This window comes from Ammodytes marinus (assembly GCF_949987685.1).
Source record: "Ammodytes marinus genome assembly, chromosome: 11".
NCBI lineage: Eukaryota > Metazoa > Chordata > Actinopteri > Uranoscopiformes > Ammodytidae > Ammodytes > Ammodytes marinus.
In genome coordinates, this window is record NC_137215.1 from 29,597,322 (window position 1) to 29,612,746 (window position 15,425).

Here is a 15,425-nt window from a genome sequence, read left to right on the forward strand (position 1 = left end):
GGTGAGTTATAAGTAAGTAAGTAAGTAAAATGTATTTATAAAAGCACATTTATGACAGTTTGCACTGTCCAAAGTGCTGTACATAGTGCATTCAGTAGGTAAACAATGAAGGTAAAATAACAATAACCAAAATAAAAGACGTAAAGCCCATACATCCACATAAACACAGATAGTAGTGCAGAGGTAAGTAAGTAGTGCAGAGGTTAATGGGGAGGAAACACCAGGGTGTACATATGGGTTTTGAGCCTTGATTTAAAGGCAGAAATGTAGGGGGAATCACATTTGTCAGGTGGCAGTTGGTTCCACAAGCACGCAGCAACTAGTGCAAAGTACATTTCTGAGAGTTGTGCCAGTGGCATGGCTGTATACGCTGGTCACCAAAAGAAAGTGATTGTCTACAGTAGCTCAGAAGAGAGTGACATCTCAATTCCACTTAACGACACCACTGATGAGAGTTCAGATGGCCAGAAAGATGATGATGGTGACTTTGTCATTGTGACAAGACAACTTTTTTTCCGAAAGCTATATTTCTTAAACAGTTTATTCCAGATCCAAAGTTTTTATTGCCAGGGATGCACAACATCCTGAAATATATGTACATATTTGAGTTGGAGACATAACTGTCAAGGCCTCACTTTAAAATCACTTTGAGTAAAAAGTTGCACAAATCACCCCACCTTCCCCTATTTATTACATTTTATTTATATAAAAAAATGCGGCTGCAAGTTCTCCAATACAATACATTTGAAGTAAAAGTGCAAGTTCCACACCGCGATCAAAACAAGCCTTTTACGCCATATTAACGCTATTTAGTATTTACACCATGATTACTGGAAGTGCATGTGTCTTGACGGTTGGGTATGAATATGTGTATTGTTACATCCCTAGTATTGAAAACCTCAGTCATATTAAATGAAGCCTGATCTATTGTTTGCTCTGGCTGCTATACTCTCAAATGCCCCATTGTTCAACCTTAAAGCAGCTCCGAGTAACATTTAAATATCTTTTAAACAGCCTCATGTTTCCTCTGATAATCATAAATTACCTTTAACAGCAAACGAGACCATCAGTGCAAAGAAAGACGTTTTTATATAGTTTTTATTACTGCGTTTGGTCTGGTCGCACACCCAGTCCGATTTTCGGTCGCAGATTTCAGTATGGCGCAGCAACGTGATTTGAGAAGCCTATCCCTCCTGGTGAGGGAAGGGGAGCGGGAGACTTGTTTGAGACAGTTATTTGTCGTCATAATGACTGATAACGGGGCTGAACCATCAAAGAAAAAAAAAGAAAATGCAAAAAAGGGAGAGTGATAGGTGGGCAGGAGGGCGTTGCCAAGCAACGTATACACAATTTCACGGGAGCAAAACTAGACTGCAGTGTTTACTCCTAAATGAATGAGCGGTAGCCTACTAAAACAAAGTTTGCTTTGCCTCACCATCATCAGATGACCATTCATCTAAAATAGTCATTATTTACAACAACAGAAACACATTACCTCATCGTGATCCATACTAACTGCCGTCTCTCGTTCATTCGCTTTCTTTGAGGACACGGAATCTTTCAGCTCCGTGAGAGTTAGGCGACACTGCATCAACTCATTGCAATCAGGTGTGTGTAGCACTGACTGGCATTAGTTGATGCTGTTAACCATTCTCACGGAGCCGAAAAGAGTCCGGTGCCCTCACACTTTCAACACACGGACATGCACTATATTGCTTCCTGATCATTTGAATCTCGCACGCCCGGCACAAGCTAGAAAACAGGTTCACGACAGCTGGCGTCGTAAAAATACTACTACTTTTGTCCAAAGGGACCGCCAATATAAAATCTAATTGGGTGTATATTCAACCAATAGAAGTGCATGTTAATGCAAAGCATTTGGATTTGAACTTCAAATCATTTTGAAGTTGGGAATCCTTCTAGGCTGGAAATCCAGCTCACAGATAGCAAATTTAAATTTGCTCCACATACTGGTCTGGGCACGTACCATCAGAGCTCATAACTATGTCGGAAAATTCAGACATTCACTACAGTGCTGCACGTGCACCGTCAAAGTTGTGATAGTAAACAACAAAGATGGCTGCAGATACGTTGTTTGAAACGGCTTTGGCCTCAACACTTAACGAGTTGGAAGACGGCACTCAAATCTTTCATTAGCAAGAAAGATGAATTTCTGTTTTGCCGACCGACCACAGTAAAAGTTTAATTTACCAGTTAACCCTGCTGTTGGCTAAATGAATGGTGCTGAATACGTCACCTTGTTCATTGCTCTGATTGGTAGTAGTGCTATCCAATTGCGTGCAGTGGTATTTGAAAAGCAACAACTAGATCGGATGGCACAAGACCGAAGAGGATGGAGGGTTTTCATCGATGGCCTATGTTCCCTAGGGAACTTAAAGGCCTAAGTAAGTAAGTATTTGAAAAGCACGCGTAGGTGCGGCTCCTTGAGTTGGGAAGGTCTTTTGCTCATTGCCAGACCCTCTATCGTTCTAGATGTGCGTCTGGATTGCGAGGCTAACTCCCTTCTGCTAAAAAGGACTGAACTCGAGGCCTCTGTATATACACCATGTTTGTGCAGGTGTTATTTACAGGTCAATCCACAAACCAGTTTGTTCACAGAACTATTGTTATGCTGCTATGCTTTCTTTTATTATCTCTTCAACATCTACCCTCATTTTGGAGCATAAAGTATGTCAGTGTGGAGTGGGTGAGAGCTTACCCATGGGAAGGCTATTGCAAAGCAGCTATTGATGGAGCTGTGTGGACTGACCTGGATCCCATTGTGGATGAAGCCTCTGCGGTATCGGGCTGGCCTCAGATGGGGGTATTCCTCTGTGCTGGTCACCTTGATGTCCCACACAGACTTCCAGGCCTCATAGAGCTGGCTGTGGACTGGGTACACCCCGGAGTGGTGAGGGGCCACAGCATAGCCCATATCTGTAGGCACACCATGCTCCTGGAGAGAGAAATGCAGTGACGGTGAGGAGAGGTGTGTATTGCTGGTATAAATAACCAACATTTATGAAAAATACGTTTTTACTTACTGCTGCTACCAATATCTACAACACAAGAAAATATGAAAAAAGATCTGAATAAAAGTCAAGAAAACATAAATCCTTTTTTTGATTGGACTTATGTAATAAGTTATAATGTTATATACTAATATGTTGAGAAGCTGGATTTTTTATTAAGACAAAATTAAACCAATAAATAAATAAAGTGCAGGTTCACACTACACGTTTGACTACTATTTTACCGTACACACTTATCGTCAGCTTGACAAAGGGTTATTATGTAGCCGGTCACGTGCTTTAACACCATGCCCGTCAGTGTGTTACCAACCTGGGCAAAGATCTTGTTGAGTCTCATCTGCTCAGCCAGCACGCTGACGTTGTGGAAGAGGTGAGGCTGCATGTGGCTCCACATGTGAGGGAACCACCAGAAGTCCATCCTGTGCTGGAGCAGCATGTCGTCACCCCGGTCCTCCTCGTCAGTACCTGAACCAACACACACACACACACACACACACACACACACACTCTCTAAGTACCCAGAAGCCCTCACTTCGCAGCACTATGGCCGCTGCGAGAAGAACTTCTGGACAAAAGCCCTGAAATTGATGGTGCACTGATCAGAATGCGGTTGTATTTTGACCTTTGACTGCAAAGGATCATTTGCCGGTGTATAGTGAGAGTATAATGGGCTGTGTGCAGTTGGTGGGCAGGAGAATCTCAACATCCCTTTCCTGCATCCACAATCTACCAAATACTCTTACAGGCTGTTAATATGGCTTAAAGTGACTGTGCTGATTGCCATCTCCATAAGGTCACACGCTTATGCATAAGAACCTCAAACAACCCCATTTCAACAACACTGCACTATCCTTTAAGAGTTTTCCTGGATTGAGGGATCTTGGTAGTAACAGTGAAGGATATTTTATGAAACTAATGCTGAATCTTTGTAAGACAAAGATCCAAAGCTGTGTGATAAAAGCATGTTTCCACAGATAGCTGTGCTGCTGATAGTGATGTCAGCTGGTCCGTACCTGTGTGATGGAACTTTCCAGAAAATCCCAAGTTGAAGGTGAAATTTGGGACCAGTGCTCTCAGCTTGTTCTGAGTGTTGAACAACGCCTGTGAAAAGGACAAAAACATCCCGAGTTCATATCAACTCAATGATAGCTTTATTTTTAATTTGCAAAACATTTAGTAGTGCTTTATGAAAATGCACCAACACACTGAAACTTTGTATGAATACTTTTAATACCGATATCCGTATGCTGATTTGTGCCAGAATATGTTTAATTGTTTTATAGAATCATTTTTATATAATCATTCTTCTGATATAAAATAAATATAAAATATACACACTAAGGCGTTGATCTACTAAATGTTTGCGCGTATAAAAACGTGTGCAAACGGGATTTCACCTGCAGAAAAAAGTTCAAGCTGATCTACTAACGTTTGCTCACTGAGGATTGTGTGTCAAGTAACACACGCTGTCCATTTAATAGGTTTGACTTAATGAATATGCAAAATCAGGCGTTTCTTCACCGAGTGCGCAGAATATTGCTATATATATATATATATATATATATATATATATAGCATATATATATATATATATAGCTGCAGAAAGGTTTATTCAGCACATGCATTGTGATTTACAAAGCCTGAAAATAATTGGAGGTGGTTGTGATTGCGTCTATATTTAATACTCCTTTAATGCAGGTGTTGAACTGTTGAGCACAGACAGCTGGTGAGGAGGAGACAAAGGTTTTTTTCCGTCTCGTTTCATGTTTGAGTTGACAAACAGAAATAATCCAGACATATGGCCCGCCTAGCAATGCCATTTTGGAGCTTTTGGAGTAGGGCCTGGCCGATTTTTAATCCATAAATATAGATGTATACTTTGTCATAAATGTGTACAGGAACTTTTTCTTTAGTGTAATAGTCTAAAATGGTCTAAAAAGTGTTAGAAATATGTCTAAATTGACATTTTTAAACTCAGACATTAAGCATTTTATTTTACTGCAAGAGACGACCAATGCCTCTGCTATTGGTTGCAGGGGGAACTGTCTATGTAGTGTCTGTACATTAATCCAATCAATCACAACACACCTGCTGCTGCTGCTGTTAATAGGCTATATACAGTCATATGAAAAAGTTTGGGAACCCCTCTCAGCCGGCATTATAATTGACTCTGCTTTCACACAAAAAAGATAAAAGTGGTATGTCTTTAATTTACCAGGAACAGCTAAGTACTGGGATGTTTTCCAAACAAAGATTTTTTGAAAAGCAGTATTTAGTTTTATGAAATTAAATAAAATGTGAAAAACTGGCTGTGCAAAAATATGGGAACCCTTGTGGTCTTGCTGATTTTAATGCATGTAACAGCATGTAAAACTGATGATTTTAAACACAAAGTTGGTTGGATTATGTTGTTAAGCCTTGAACCTCATAAAGGTCTGTTTAATCATGATAAAAGGTATTTTAGGTGCCTAAATGCAAGTTCCACTTCTCTTTGACTCTCTGCAGAAGTGAGACAGAATGTGATCATCAAAACAGCTCCCAAAAGATCTTAAAAACAAAGATTATTCATTGTCATGGTTTAGGGGAAGGCTACAAGAAGCTTTCCCAAAGGTTTCAATTGTCAATTTCTACTGTAAGGAATGTTGTCAGGGAATGGAAGGACACAGGCACAATTGCAGTTAAACCCAGGTCTAGCAGACCAAGAAAAGTACAAGAGCGGCATATGCGGCGGATTGTGAGAATGGTTGCAAACAACCCAAAGATCACCTCCAAAGACCCGCAAGAACATCTGGCTGCAGATTGTGTATCTGTACATGGTTCTACAATTCAGTGCAATTTGCACCAAAACATCTGTATGGCCAGGTGATGAGAAGGAAGCCCTTTCTGCGCCCACGCCACAGATACAGTTGCATGGAGTATGCAAAAGCTCATTTAGACAAGCCAGCTTCATATTGGAAGAAAATGCTTTGGACTGATGAGACAAAAATTAAGTTATTTGGTCTTTATAAAAAGCAGATGTTTTGGTGCAAATTGCGCTGAATTGTTGAACGATGTACAGATACACAATCTGCAGCCAGATGTTCTTGCAGGTCTTTGGAGGTGATCTGTGGGTTGTGTGCAACCATTCTCACAATCCTCCACCTATCCCGCTCCTGTTTTTTCTTGGTCTGCCATGCCTGGGTTTAACTGCCACTATGCCTGTGTCCTTCCATTTCCTGACAACGTTCCCTACAGTCGAAATTGACAATTGAAACCTTTGGGAAAGCTTCTTGTAGCCTTCCCCTAAACCATGACAATGAACAATCTTTGTTTTTCAGATCTTTTGGAAGCTGTTTTGATGATCCCATTCTGTTTCACTTCAGCAGAGAGTCAAAGAGAAGTGGAACTTGCAATTAGGCACCTAAAATGCATTTCCTCATGATTAAAACAGACATTTCTATGAGGTTCAAGGCTTAACAACATAATCCAACCAACTTTGTGTTTAAAGTCATCAGTTTTACATGCTGTTACAGGCATTAAAATCAACAAAACCACAAGGGTTCCTATATTTTTGCACAGCCAGTTTTTCACATTTTATTTTATTTCATACAACCAAATACTGCTTTTCAAAAAATCTTTGTTTGGAAAACATCCCAGTACTTAGCTGTTCCTGGTAAATTAAAGACATACCACTTTTATATTTTTTTTGTGAAAGCAGAGTCAATTATAATGCCGGCTGAGAGGGGTTCCCAAACTTTTTCATATGACTGTATATATATATATATATATATTTTTTATTGAGGCTTTAATCGGCTGGGCTCTAATTTGGAGCCACTCACAAGAAAGACTCACACAATACCTGCCGTGCAAAAAGGCATTTCCTCTCGTATGGGTCATTCCAGCACAGTGCACTTTAACTATTTCTGCTGGCGTCTCCCACAGCAGTTAATAAGTTGTATCCTATTGTCCAGAGTCCTTAATGTTATGTCAGGCAGGATGGGCAGGTGCACACACAGGACGACACAGCATAAAGCCAAATGGGACTAACCCGGTTGCTGTTTCCAACAGGAGCGACTGTACTAATGTGCAACCTGTTTTATTTGCCAAGGCCTTTTTTATAAAGATATGTGTTCTTTTTTTGTTCTTCTAATGTCCTGCCATATTCTCTTCAATCCATCAGTCCTTGTTTTACCCACAGCATTTATTTTCTCTCCCATATAACGTTTATTTGAGTAAGATATTAATATAATTGGCTGTAGCTCAACACCTCTAATTCCATGGCATTACATTTCTCTTTGCGCTTGATGTCACTCTGCCCTCCGTCCAAACCAGTAAAACCCTCATTTGAATCTTCTGACCAACATGTTTGCACCCGTTGTCATTTGCACAGTTAAGGTTGACTATGCCACATCATTTCACACAAAAGTAATTCAACTCAATGATCACTTCTGCCTCACTAGAATGTGTGGTGGTGTGTTTACCTGCACAGTAAAAATTATCATGAAACTGCTTGTGTGAAAATGAATGAGGAGGTTCACCCACCTCCACGTCCGACACCTTCATCCGCGTTCCCTCCTTCCCAACGAATATATCGTCCACGTCAACCAGGATGTGGCGGTCCAGGGACAGACACAGTCTCTTCCCTGTCAGGTAGGCAATGGCATCTACAAACACCAGCTTGTGAAGCCAATAGTTGAGATTGTTCCCAAAGAGAACTCTTTGAATGCCGTCGTGAAGCCCCAAGTCCTGGACCACCGTGGCATGGAGGACCCGCAGAGAGCTGCCTCCTAAGTGGGCCAGAGCCTCAGACGACTTGGTGCTAGCCAGAAGCACTGGTTCATAGGTGGAGTGGTTGGACTGGAAGATGGTCCAGTCGTCCCCCGGTAAAGGTCCCTGCTCCATCTGGTTGGGCTTAGTGATGTAGAGCAGAGGAGCGTTGGGGTTGATACGGTAGTCTCTAAGGCCCAGGTGTGAGTGGAGAAAGAGGGGGAAGCCTTTGAGCTGTGCGCTGAGCAGAGAGTTTTCATTGGCTTTGAAGAAGCCAATGACACCTACTCCATACTCAGTACAGTACTTATCCAGCAAGTCACGGTTCCACGCGTCCAGATTGACATATTTCAACACGTTTTCGTAGATGATTAGCGTGTAGCGTCCACGGTTGTGCTCTGTCAATGTGGGCATGTCACCTTTACCAGGAGCTATCTCTGTCCGGTAGTGGAAGCGGCTGGACTCTAATATGGCTACGATCTCCTGGCCCAGCTGGGAGTAGATGCTCTCTACAAACACCAGCACTACAGGCTGTGTCCTGGAGTTATCCACCGCCTTCACCTGGCGCAGTCGGCCCTGGCGTGGAGGGAGGAACAGTGGAGCTCTCTGTGCCCCCGGCCCCTCTCCATCCACCCCAGGGCTGGACCCCGCCAACATGCCCCCACCTCCGCCACAGTCACTGAAGGGCAGAGGGGGGGCCTCCTTGATCTTTGGGCTGTTGGAGACGTAGTAGGCTAGGAAGGCCATAGACAGCAGGCAGAAGATAATGAGGGCCAGGATGAGGCGATGGAGCTCCAGCTGGCGGACACCTCTCATTAGCTTCCACACGCCCAAGCCTGCAGCGACCATGGTGTACCAGGGGAGAGGGGGGGCCGGGCTGCAGGCAACAGTGGTGTACAGGGAAGTAAAGCGGAGGGGCGGAGTGGGGGCGAGCAGTAGACACTGGCACTGAGCTGTGCTGAGGAATAGCCATTTACACTAGGTCACCATAGCCAGCATCATCCATTACCTGCTCTCTACTTCCAGATCTCTGCAGCACAGAACACACTCAGAGCTGAGAGAGTGGAAAGCGGGGCTGAGGGAAGGGTGGATGAGGTATTGATGGAGTGTCAGGTATCTGGGATCCGAGAGGGGGAAATGGAAGTGGGCTGATTAAAAGCTAACACCAGCCAAGGAGCAGTTGGTTGTGGTGCCTGAGCCCTGTGCTGCCTGGTTTAAGCGGCTCCACAGGTCTCTCTACACGTGGATGTGTCCACCTGTAGATGACTTGGTCTTCTCTCAGCAGCTGCAGTGTCTATGCTGGTGGCCTGTGCTCTGGGGTTGAACCCCCTCAGGCCACCCAGCCTGGACATCCCAGAAGAACACACCTGAAGGAGGAGGACAAAAGGACATAGTCAACAACAAGAACAACACAGTATTCAGTTCTTATAGTTGCCACCCAAAATGAGGTAATGTTTGAATGTTGTGTGAACATACTCAGTTATGAGAAAACTCTACCGAAATGTTGAGATTAACCCATTGATGACTATGGCAATCTAGGATGCATGTCCTTAATGCCTGAGGGTTTTCTGAAAAAATAGTACGAATTGTCAAGTCTACCAAAACCTTAATATCTAAGCCTGTGTAGCTCATAGAAACATGAAATAAAATACATTTAAAAGTTAAGGTTCACAGGTTTTATTTAAACATGCTCCCTTAGCGCTTACAAACCAACACATTTTTCTAAAAAAATAATAAATAATATAAAATATTTAAAAATAATGTGCTAAATGAGGTTATAATCCTGCTTCTTTTTAGCATGTATAGTAGTGACTGAGTGTGCAGTGGAGGGATAAAGATAGACAGATATAGGAAGGAGGAGATAGCTTTATTTTATCATTTAGTTCAGTTATCATTGGCACCATAAATCCGACTTCCCAGTACAACTGGAACGCAGACTGACTCTCGCTGTCGGGAGCCGATCAGCTGGTCCAAACGGCTGTATACCACGGAGATGAAAACAAAAACGAAACTGAAACTTAACCATCGCCTGGCTGGGCTGAATTTGAGTTGGAGCAGCAAAATATAGCCTAAATTCATAAATATTGTTAATAAATAGATGCAATGTGTTGTGTGATTTTCGTCAGTAGCCTACAGTAGACCTAGATTCTGCGCTCCGAACGCCACTAACTGTTCTGCTCTTTTTTTTTTTTTTTTTTTTGACGTGATTTTCGGCAAACCACACAACTTTTGGGTGGTCAGTGGTCACGTGGTCTTAAATCAACAAAACCCACCTCGTGTATTTGAACCAATGACGGTGCATTCTATGTTGCTCACGCCATGAAGATTAGATAAAGTAACAATGCTGCGCTACGCAGCATCAGGCAGGAGATACAATGTGGCATCGCGCAGCAGCCGTCATCAATGGGTTAAACACGAAATTCGATGTCAAGAATAAACTTGATAAAGCTGAAAATATATTGACAGATTTGAACTTCCTGTATCAATCCTGTTTATTTGCGTCTCGGGTGTTGCTCTCTTCACTCACTCTCTTCTTCTCCTATATTACATTGTTGAGAGGAGCCTGCGTAGTCCCAGAGTCACACCGTGGAAGATGCTACTAGTGAAGGTCGCGCAGCTGAGCTAGGAAGTGCTAGGTTCCGGTTATTGCTTCAAAATAAGTCAGAATTGACTTGACGTTTTGCCGTTTTGCCAGTTAAATGATTTTAATGTGAAATTACGCTGTAGGACTTGTTCCGTTTGAATTAATAGTAACTTAAATGCGAGCCAATTGTATAGTTTGTGGTGTTTCAGTTGTTCTAACATTACTAGTTGATGCAAAAGCATGTGAAAAAACCACAATGGTTGCTAGGCCATGAAGAGTGTTAATCGCGCGATAAAAAAAATGAACGCCGTTAAAATGGGTTTGTGTTAACGCCGTTAATAACACGTTAAACTGACAGCACCCCAGCCTCTCCCTGGAGGAAGAACTAACTGGCTCGTTGCAATGATTGGAAATAAGGCACAACTGTCAGTGCGTTTACATGCAGACTCATAATCGGGTAAATAAACGAACAAGACTTCAACGGGACTTGTAAAATGTAAACACCTTTATCCAATCTACTTTGCACACAAATCGGCACATTAACGGACAAGCGAAGTCGGATAAGAGCACCTCTATAACTCGTTCATAGTCGGCATTCTCTCTGCATGTATACGGGATTGCATATCGGAGTTTGCGTTCTGTGCTTGCTCGAGAATCCCTGCGGAGGATTTCACAAGGAAGTGTAAAGAGACGACGTAATAAATAGTAGTGCTGTTGCAAAGGAACCGGATGTGGCTCTACAACCACTTGTTGAAAGGCCTACAGCGCCACCTAGCATAGCGGAGTCAGCTATGCTCAGGCCATTTATCGAATATTTGAAAGGCCATGTATACTCAGACAAGTGACGCGGTCCATTCGAGTGGCAAGTTCGGTATATGTCTTAATGTAATCTACTGTAGTTGTCCCATGGAAACGCACTGTGTGAGTCTCACCTGGAACACTGCAGATCTGAAAGCCTTCTGATCAGAACCTAGAAGACTCCTGCAGCAGAGAGACAGACAGGAGAGGGAGGGGAAAGACAGAAATTAATATCTTCATTTAGAAACAAAACAACAATCATATTTAAGAAGAGTTGGAGCAAAATGCAGAAAAACAAAAAAATAAAATAAAATAAAATAAAGACACGTGATGTGAGGCCTCGTCCCATAGTTTTGAAGGAGGGGTTACTTTGGGCAGCCTGGGGAGAAAGTTACTTTCCACATTGATAACTGACAGACAATTGAGCACTTCATCTTTGTGGAATCAGAGTCAGAGAGATGAGAAACAGTGGCAGAGGTTTACTGTTTTTTTATTTAAATTAAATAAGGAAATGGGAGTCGGACTTATCTTTTTTTTTAAGTCCAAAGTGCATTGCAGCGAGGAACATTGAATCTACCAAGCTTACAGTTCTGTTGTGTGTACTGCTTACAGCAAACAAAACTGGATTTGTAAGCAGAAAGATGCATCTGTTAAGACAGAGTTGAGCTCCATGTGGCAGATGGTCATTAAAGCTAGAAAACAAAGACAAACGCTTGGGAGGTAATGCTGTCCTCCAGATTCATGTAGGCTGTGCTCCTTAACTGTTGACAAGAAGCATATTTCAAGTATTTTGCCATTTCAAATAGCTTCTTTTTTGTCGTAAGTGAGTCGGTCTTAAAGGGAGGAGGGTCCAGCAACAACTTGGCATTTTATTTCTGAAGCTCAGGCCCAGCTGAGCTTTCTGGTGAACTAACTACTAAGGAGAGTAAGTGACGCCATAAACGCTCATGTATGAGATGTTGAGCGCTCACCACTAGCGTCAGTGTAGTGAAGAAGCTCCATTGTAATACAGTGGCTTGCAAAAGTATTCATACCCCTTGCAATGTTCCACATTTTGTCACGTTATAACCACACACGTACATTTATTTTATTGTGATTTTATGTGATAGACCAACAAAAAGTGGTGCAACATTGTGAAGTGGAATGAAAATTAAACATGGTTTAACATTTTTTTTATGAATAAAAAACTGAAAAGTGTGGCGTGCAAAAGTATTCAGCCCCATGAGTCAATGCTTTGTAGAACCACCTATCGCTGCCATTACAACTCCAAGTCTATTGGGGGTATGTCTCTACCACCTTTGCACATCTACAGACTGACATTTTTTAAAGTCCAAAGTAGGGCTGTCAAGCGATTAAAAAAATGTATCTAATTAATTACAGGCTCTGTGATTAATTAATCTAAATGAATCACACACTTATATGACACTTTTATGCCTGTTTATAAACAACTGTAGGCCTATAGGCTACCGTTCGTCTCTCTCTCTCTCTCCCCCCGTCTCTCGTAACATGAAATGTATTCCTACCTTCATGCTTATTTGCCCTCGGCCCCTTTCCCCTGCTTCTTTCTTTACTCTTTAATCCCGTGCGGGCCGTGTCCGCAAGATACAGGTGCAGCTCCGCTATCATCTCACCTCTTTTGCACCGGGTCAAAGGGCAATATAGTAGTGCGATTAATCTGCGTTAATTTTTTTTAATCGCGTTAATTTTTCTGTGATTAATTAATCGAAATTAACGCATTAATTTGACAGCCCTAGTCCAAAGTGCATTGCAGCGAGGCACATTGAATCTACCAAGCTTACAGTTCTGTTGTGTGTACCGCTTACAGCAAACACAACCTAAAGATTACATTTTGTAGAAATCCCATCAATCATTTCAACAGTTTGAATCGGTTGGTTGTTGGTAAAACATTATTCCTTCAGCCTTCGGGCTACTGCCGGCACGGAGGCATCACAACAAAACAACACAAAAACATGTTAGGAATTTTGAATAACAGAACAACTGATGATCTTATGGTTTGGTTAACTTATCCAAGAGACTGCTGTGTAAACCCATATCGACATATACTGGAGGAATCACTAAAAGACAATTTTATGTGGAAGGAATAACGGTGAAAAAGGGTGAGCATGTTCTTTATAAGGGCCAACATTTAACTACGGTAAATGTGAAGAAAAACTGTTCAATCACACAAAAAAGTCAATATAAAGCTCGAGAAAATGTCTAATGGAAACACAATAAAGAATGCTATTGTACAAACACAAGTATTATGATCATATAGTATTAATGATCTACTCATTTGAGTGCTCATTTGCTTGCTTATCCATAGTGTGGGATACAGAACCAGACACTCATTTTCTATATTCAAAGATTGAGGTAAACTGTTGCCTTCACGTGGCCCCTCAGAGAGTAGCTCTTTGAAGTGTGTGAGAGGAGAGACAGAGAATGTGTTGCCTTTGCGCGTGCACATACATGTCTCAATGGGTATGTGTCTCACAGTGCTGATTAGAAGGAGTTTCCTGCAGTGACTGACAAACCATTTAAAAACACGTTGAACTTGTGACATCACTCTGAAAGGCTTCATCAGGAGTTGCTGATGTTAGTGGTCAGAAAAAAATAGAAACGGTATGCTCCTGCATGTACGACAGAGCATTAGGGCCACGTTGAAAAATAATGATAATTAAAAATTACAATAAAGTCATATTTTTTTTTACAAGAAAACGATAATAAAGTCCTAATTTTATGAAAAAAAGTCATAATATTAAGAGAATTAAGTCAGGAAAAACTGACTATCTCTGTGGGGTTCACAAACCTTCGAGCAGCACTGTATAATATGAAAAAAATAAAAGCTTAACTGAATGTACGGTAAAATGATTCCACTATGTTTGAGAGCCATCTTAAGAGTCTTAAGAATATTTTGATGATTATGGGGATGATAATATTGTGTGCATATATTTTTGACCTGAGCAAATGTAAGATGACGTTTTATGTCGTTCATTGAATTACACTGAGTCACTCCTGTCTGAGGCATAAGAGCGATGCATAATGAAATGCCACACGCTCACACAGACAGACAGACATGTGGGCTGAAGGCCATGAAGATGAGGGGGAGGAATAGATCATAAATGAAGTGCAGGAGGCGGAAGGAGCAGTTTGTGGAGACTGTGGTCAAAATGATGAGCATCTGCTGTTTAATGGATTACTGAGTGGAGCTGAACAGCCCTCTGGGATCCACATAGAAGAGTCAGCAACACAGAGGAACAAGCACAGAACCAGCCTGCTGTGGAAATATTAACAACTGTAGCCTCTCTTCCACCCAGCGCTGTCTGTGGCTCGGTTCGGTGCGGCTCAGCCCGCTTTTATTTGCGTTTCCATGATCAAAAGTTTAAAAAATTAAGAGACCACTCCAATTGTTCAGTGTCTCTTATTTTACTCTTTAGAGGCATATGTTTGAGTAGAATGAACATTTGAGTTTTATAGTATAAACTACTGACAACATTTCTACCAAATTCTCAATAAAGATATTGTCATTTGGAGCATTTTCAATAAGATATGTAGAGATAAAGATGAATGAAAAAACCAGACTTGTCTCTTAATTTTTTCCGGGGCTGTATATTTATGCCTTATTAAAGGGTAGTGTCATTAACCCTGCCTACCTAAAGGGTGGTGTCGACGGTGGAGACGCACGCAAGATCTAGATCACCAAGCTGACTAGATTGGAGCCACACAATGAGCCGCACTGCTCAGTGGAAACAATATAACATGGTGCTCATCAGGGTGGGAAATTAGCACCCGTCACCCGCCAATGGCGGGTATTTTTTCAAATTGGCGGGTGACTTTGCCATGTCTACCCGCCGCGGGTGGATTTTTTCAAAATATACTACAACGTGTTCACGGTTTCAAGCGCTGTGTACAGAAACATAGAAGCTCTCCCGGGCTTTGGGCTTTGCCTCGGAGCATTAGTTTACGTCACACAAATGTGGCAGCCGCCCATTGGTGTACAGGTGTATGACGTAACCAACCAAACCTTTGATTGGTCCAAGACTCTCCCAGAGCATCATGGGAAATCATTTGCCGCGAGCATCGAAGCTAACCTTCTTAATACATCCATGCAGTGTTGCCAACTTAGCGATTTTGTCGCTATATTTAGCTACTTTTCAGCCCCCCTGGCGACTATTTTTTCAAAACAGCGACAAGCGACAAATCTAGCTTTTTTTCTGGTGTAATTGGTGACTTTTTCGCCGAAGCAAATATCACTTTTAACGCTTCTC

The 15,425-nt window shown here is 42.0% G+C and overlaps 1 protein-coding gene across 1 annotated transcript in view; it reads right to left on the bottom strand.

Annotated features, from left to right (window-relative positions):
* Nucleotides 1-15,425, bottom strand: part of ndst2a (N-deacetylase/N-sulfotransferase (heparan glucosaminyl) 2a) — a 48,994-nt gene that overhangs the window by 10,822 nt on the left and 22,747 nt on the right. Inside the window, exons 2-6 of the mRNA XM_080037335.1 lie at nucleotides 11,295-11,343; nucleotides 7,554-9,145; nucleotides 4,046-4,133; nucleotides 3,343-3,497; nucleotides 2,771-2,956 (exon numbers count right to left, since the gene is read on the bottom strand). Of these exons, the coding sequence (XP_079893461.1) occupies nucleotides 2,771-2,956; nucleotides 3,343-3,497; nucleotides 4,046-4,133; nucleotides 7,554-8,627 (1,503 nt within the window). The 5' untranslated portion in view covers nucleotides 8,628-9,145; nucleotides 11,295-11,343. The remainder of the gene's footprint in view (nucleotides 1-2,770; nucleotides 2,957-3,342; nucleotides 3,498-4,045; nucleotides 4,134-7,553; nucleotides 9,146-11,294; nucleotides 11,344-15,425) is intronic.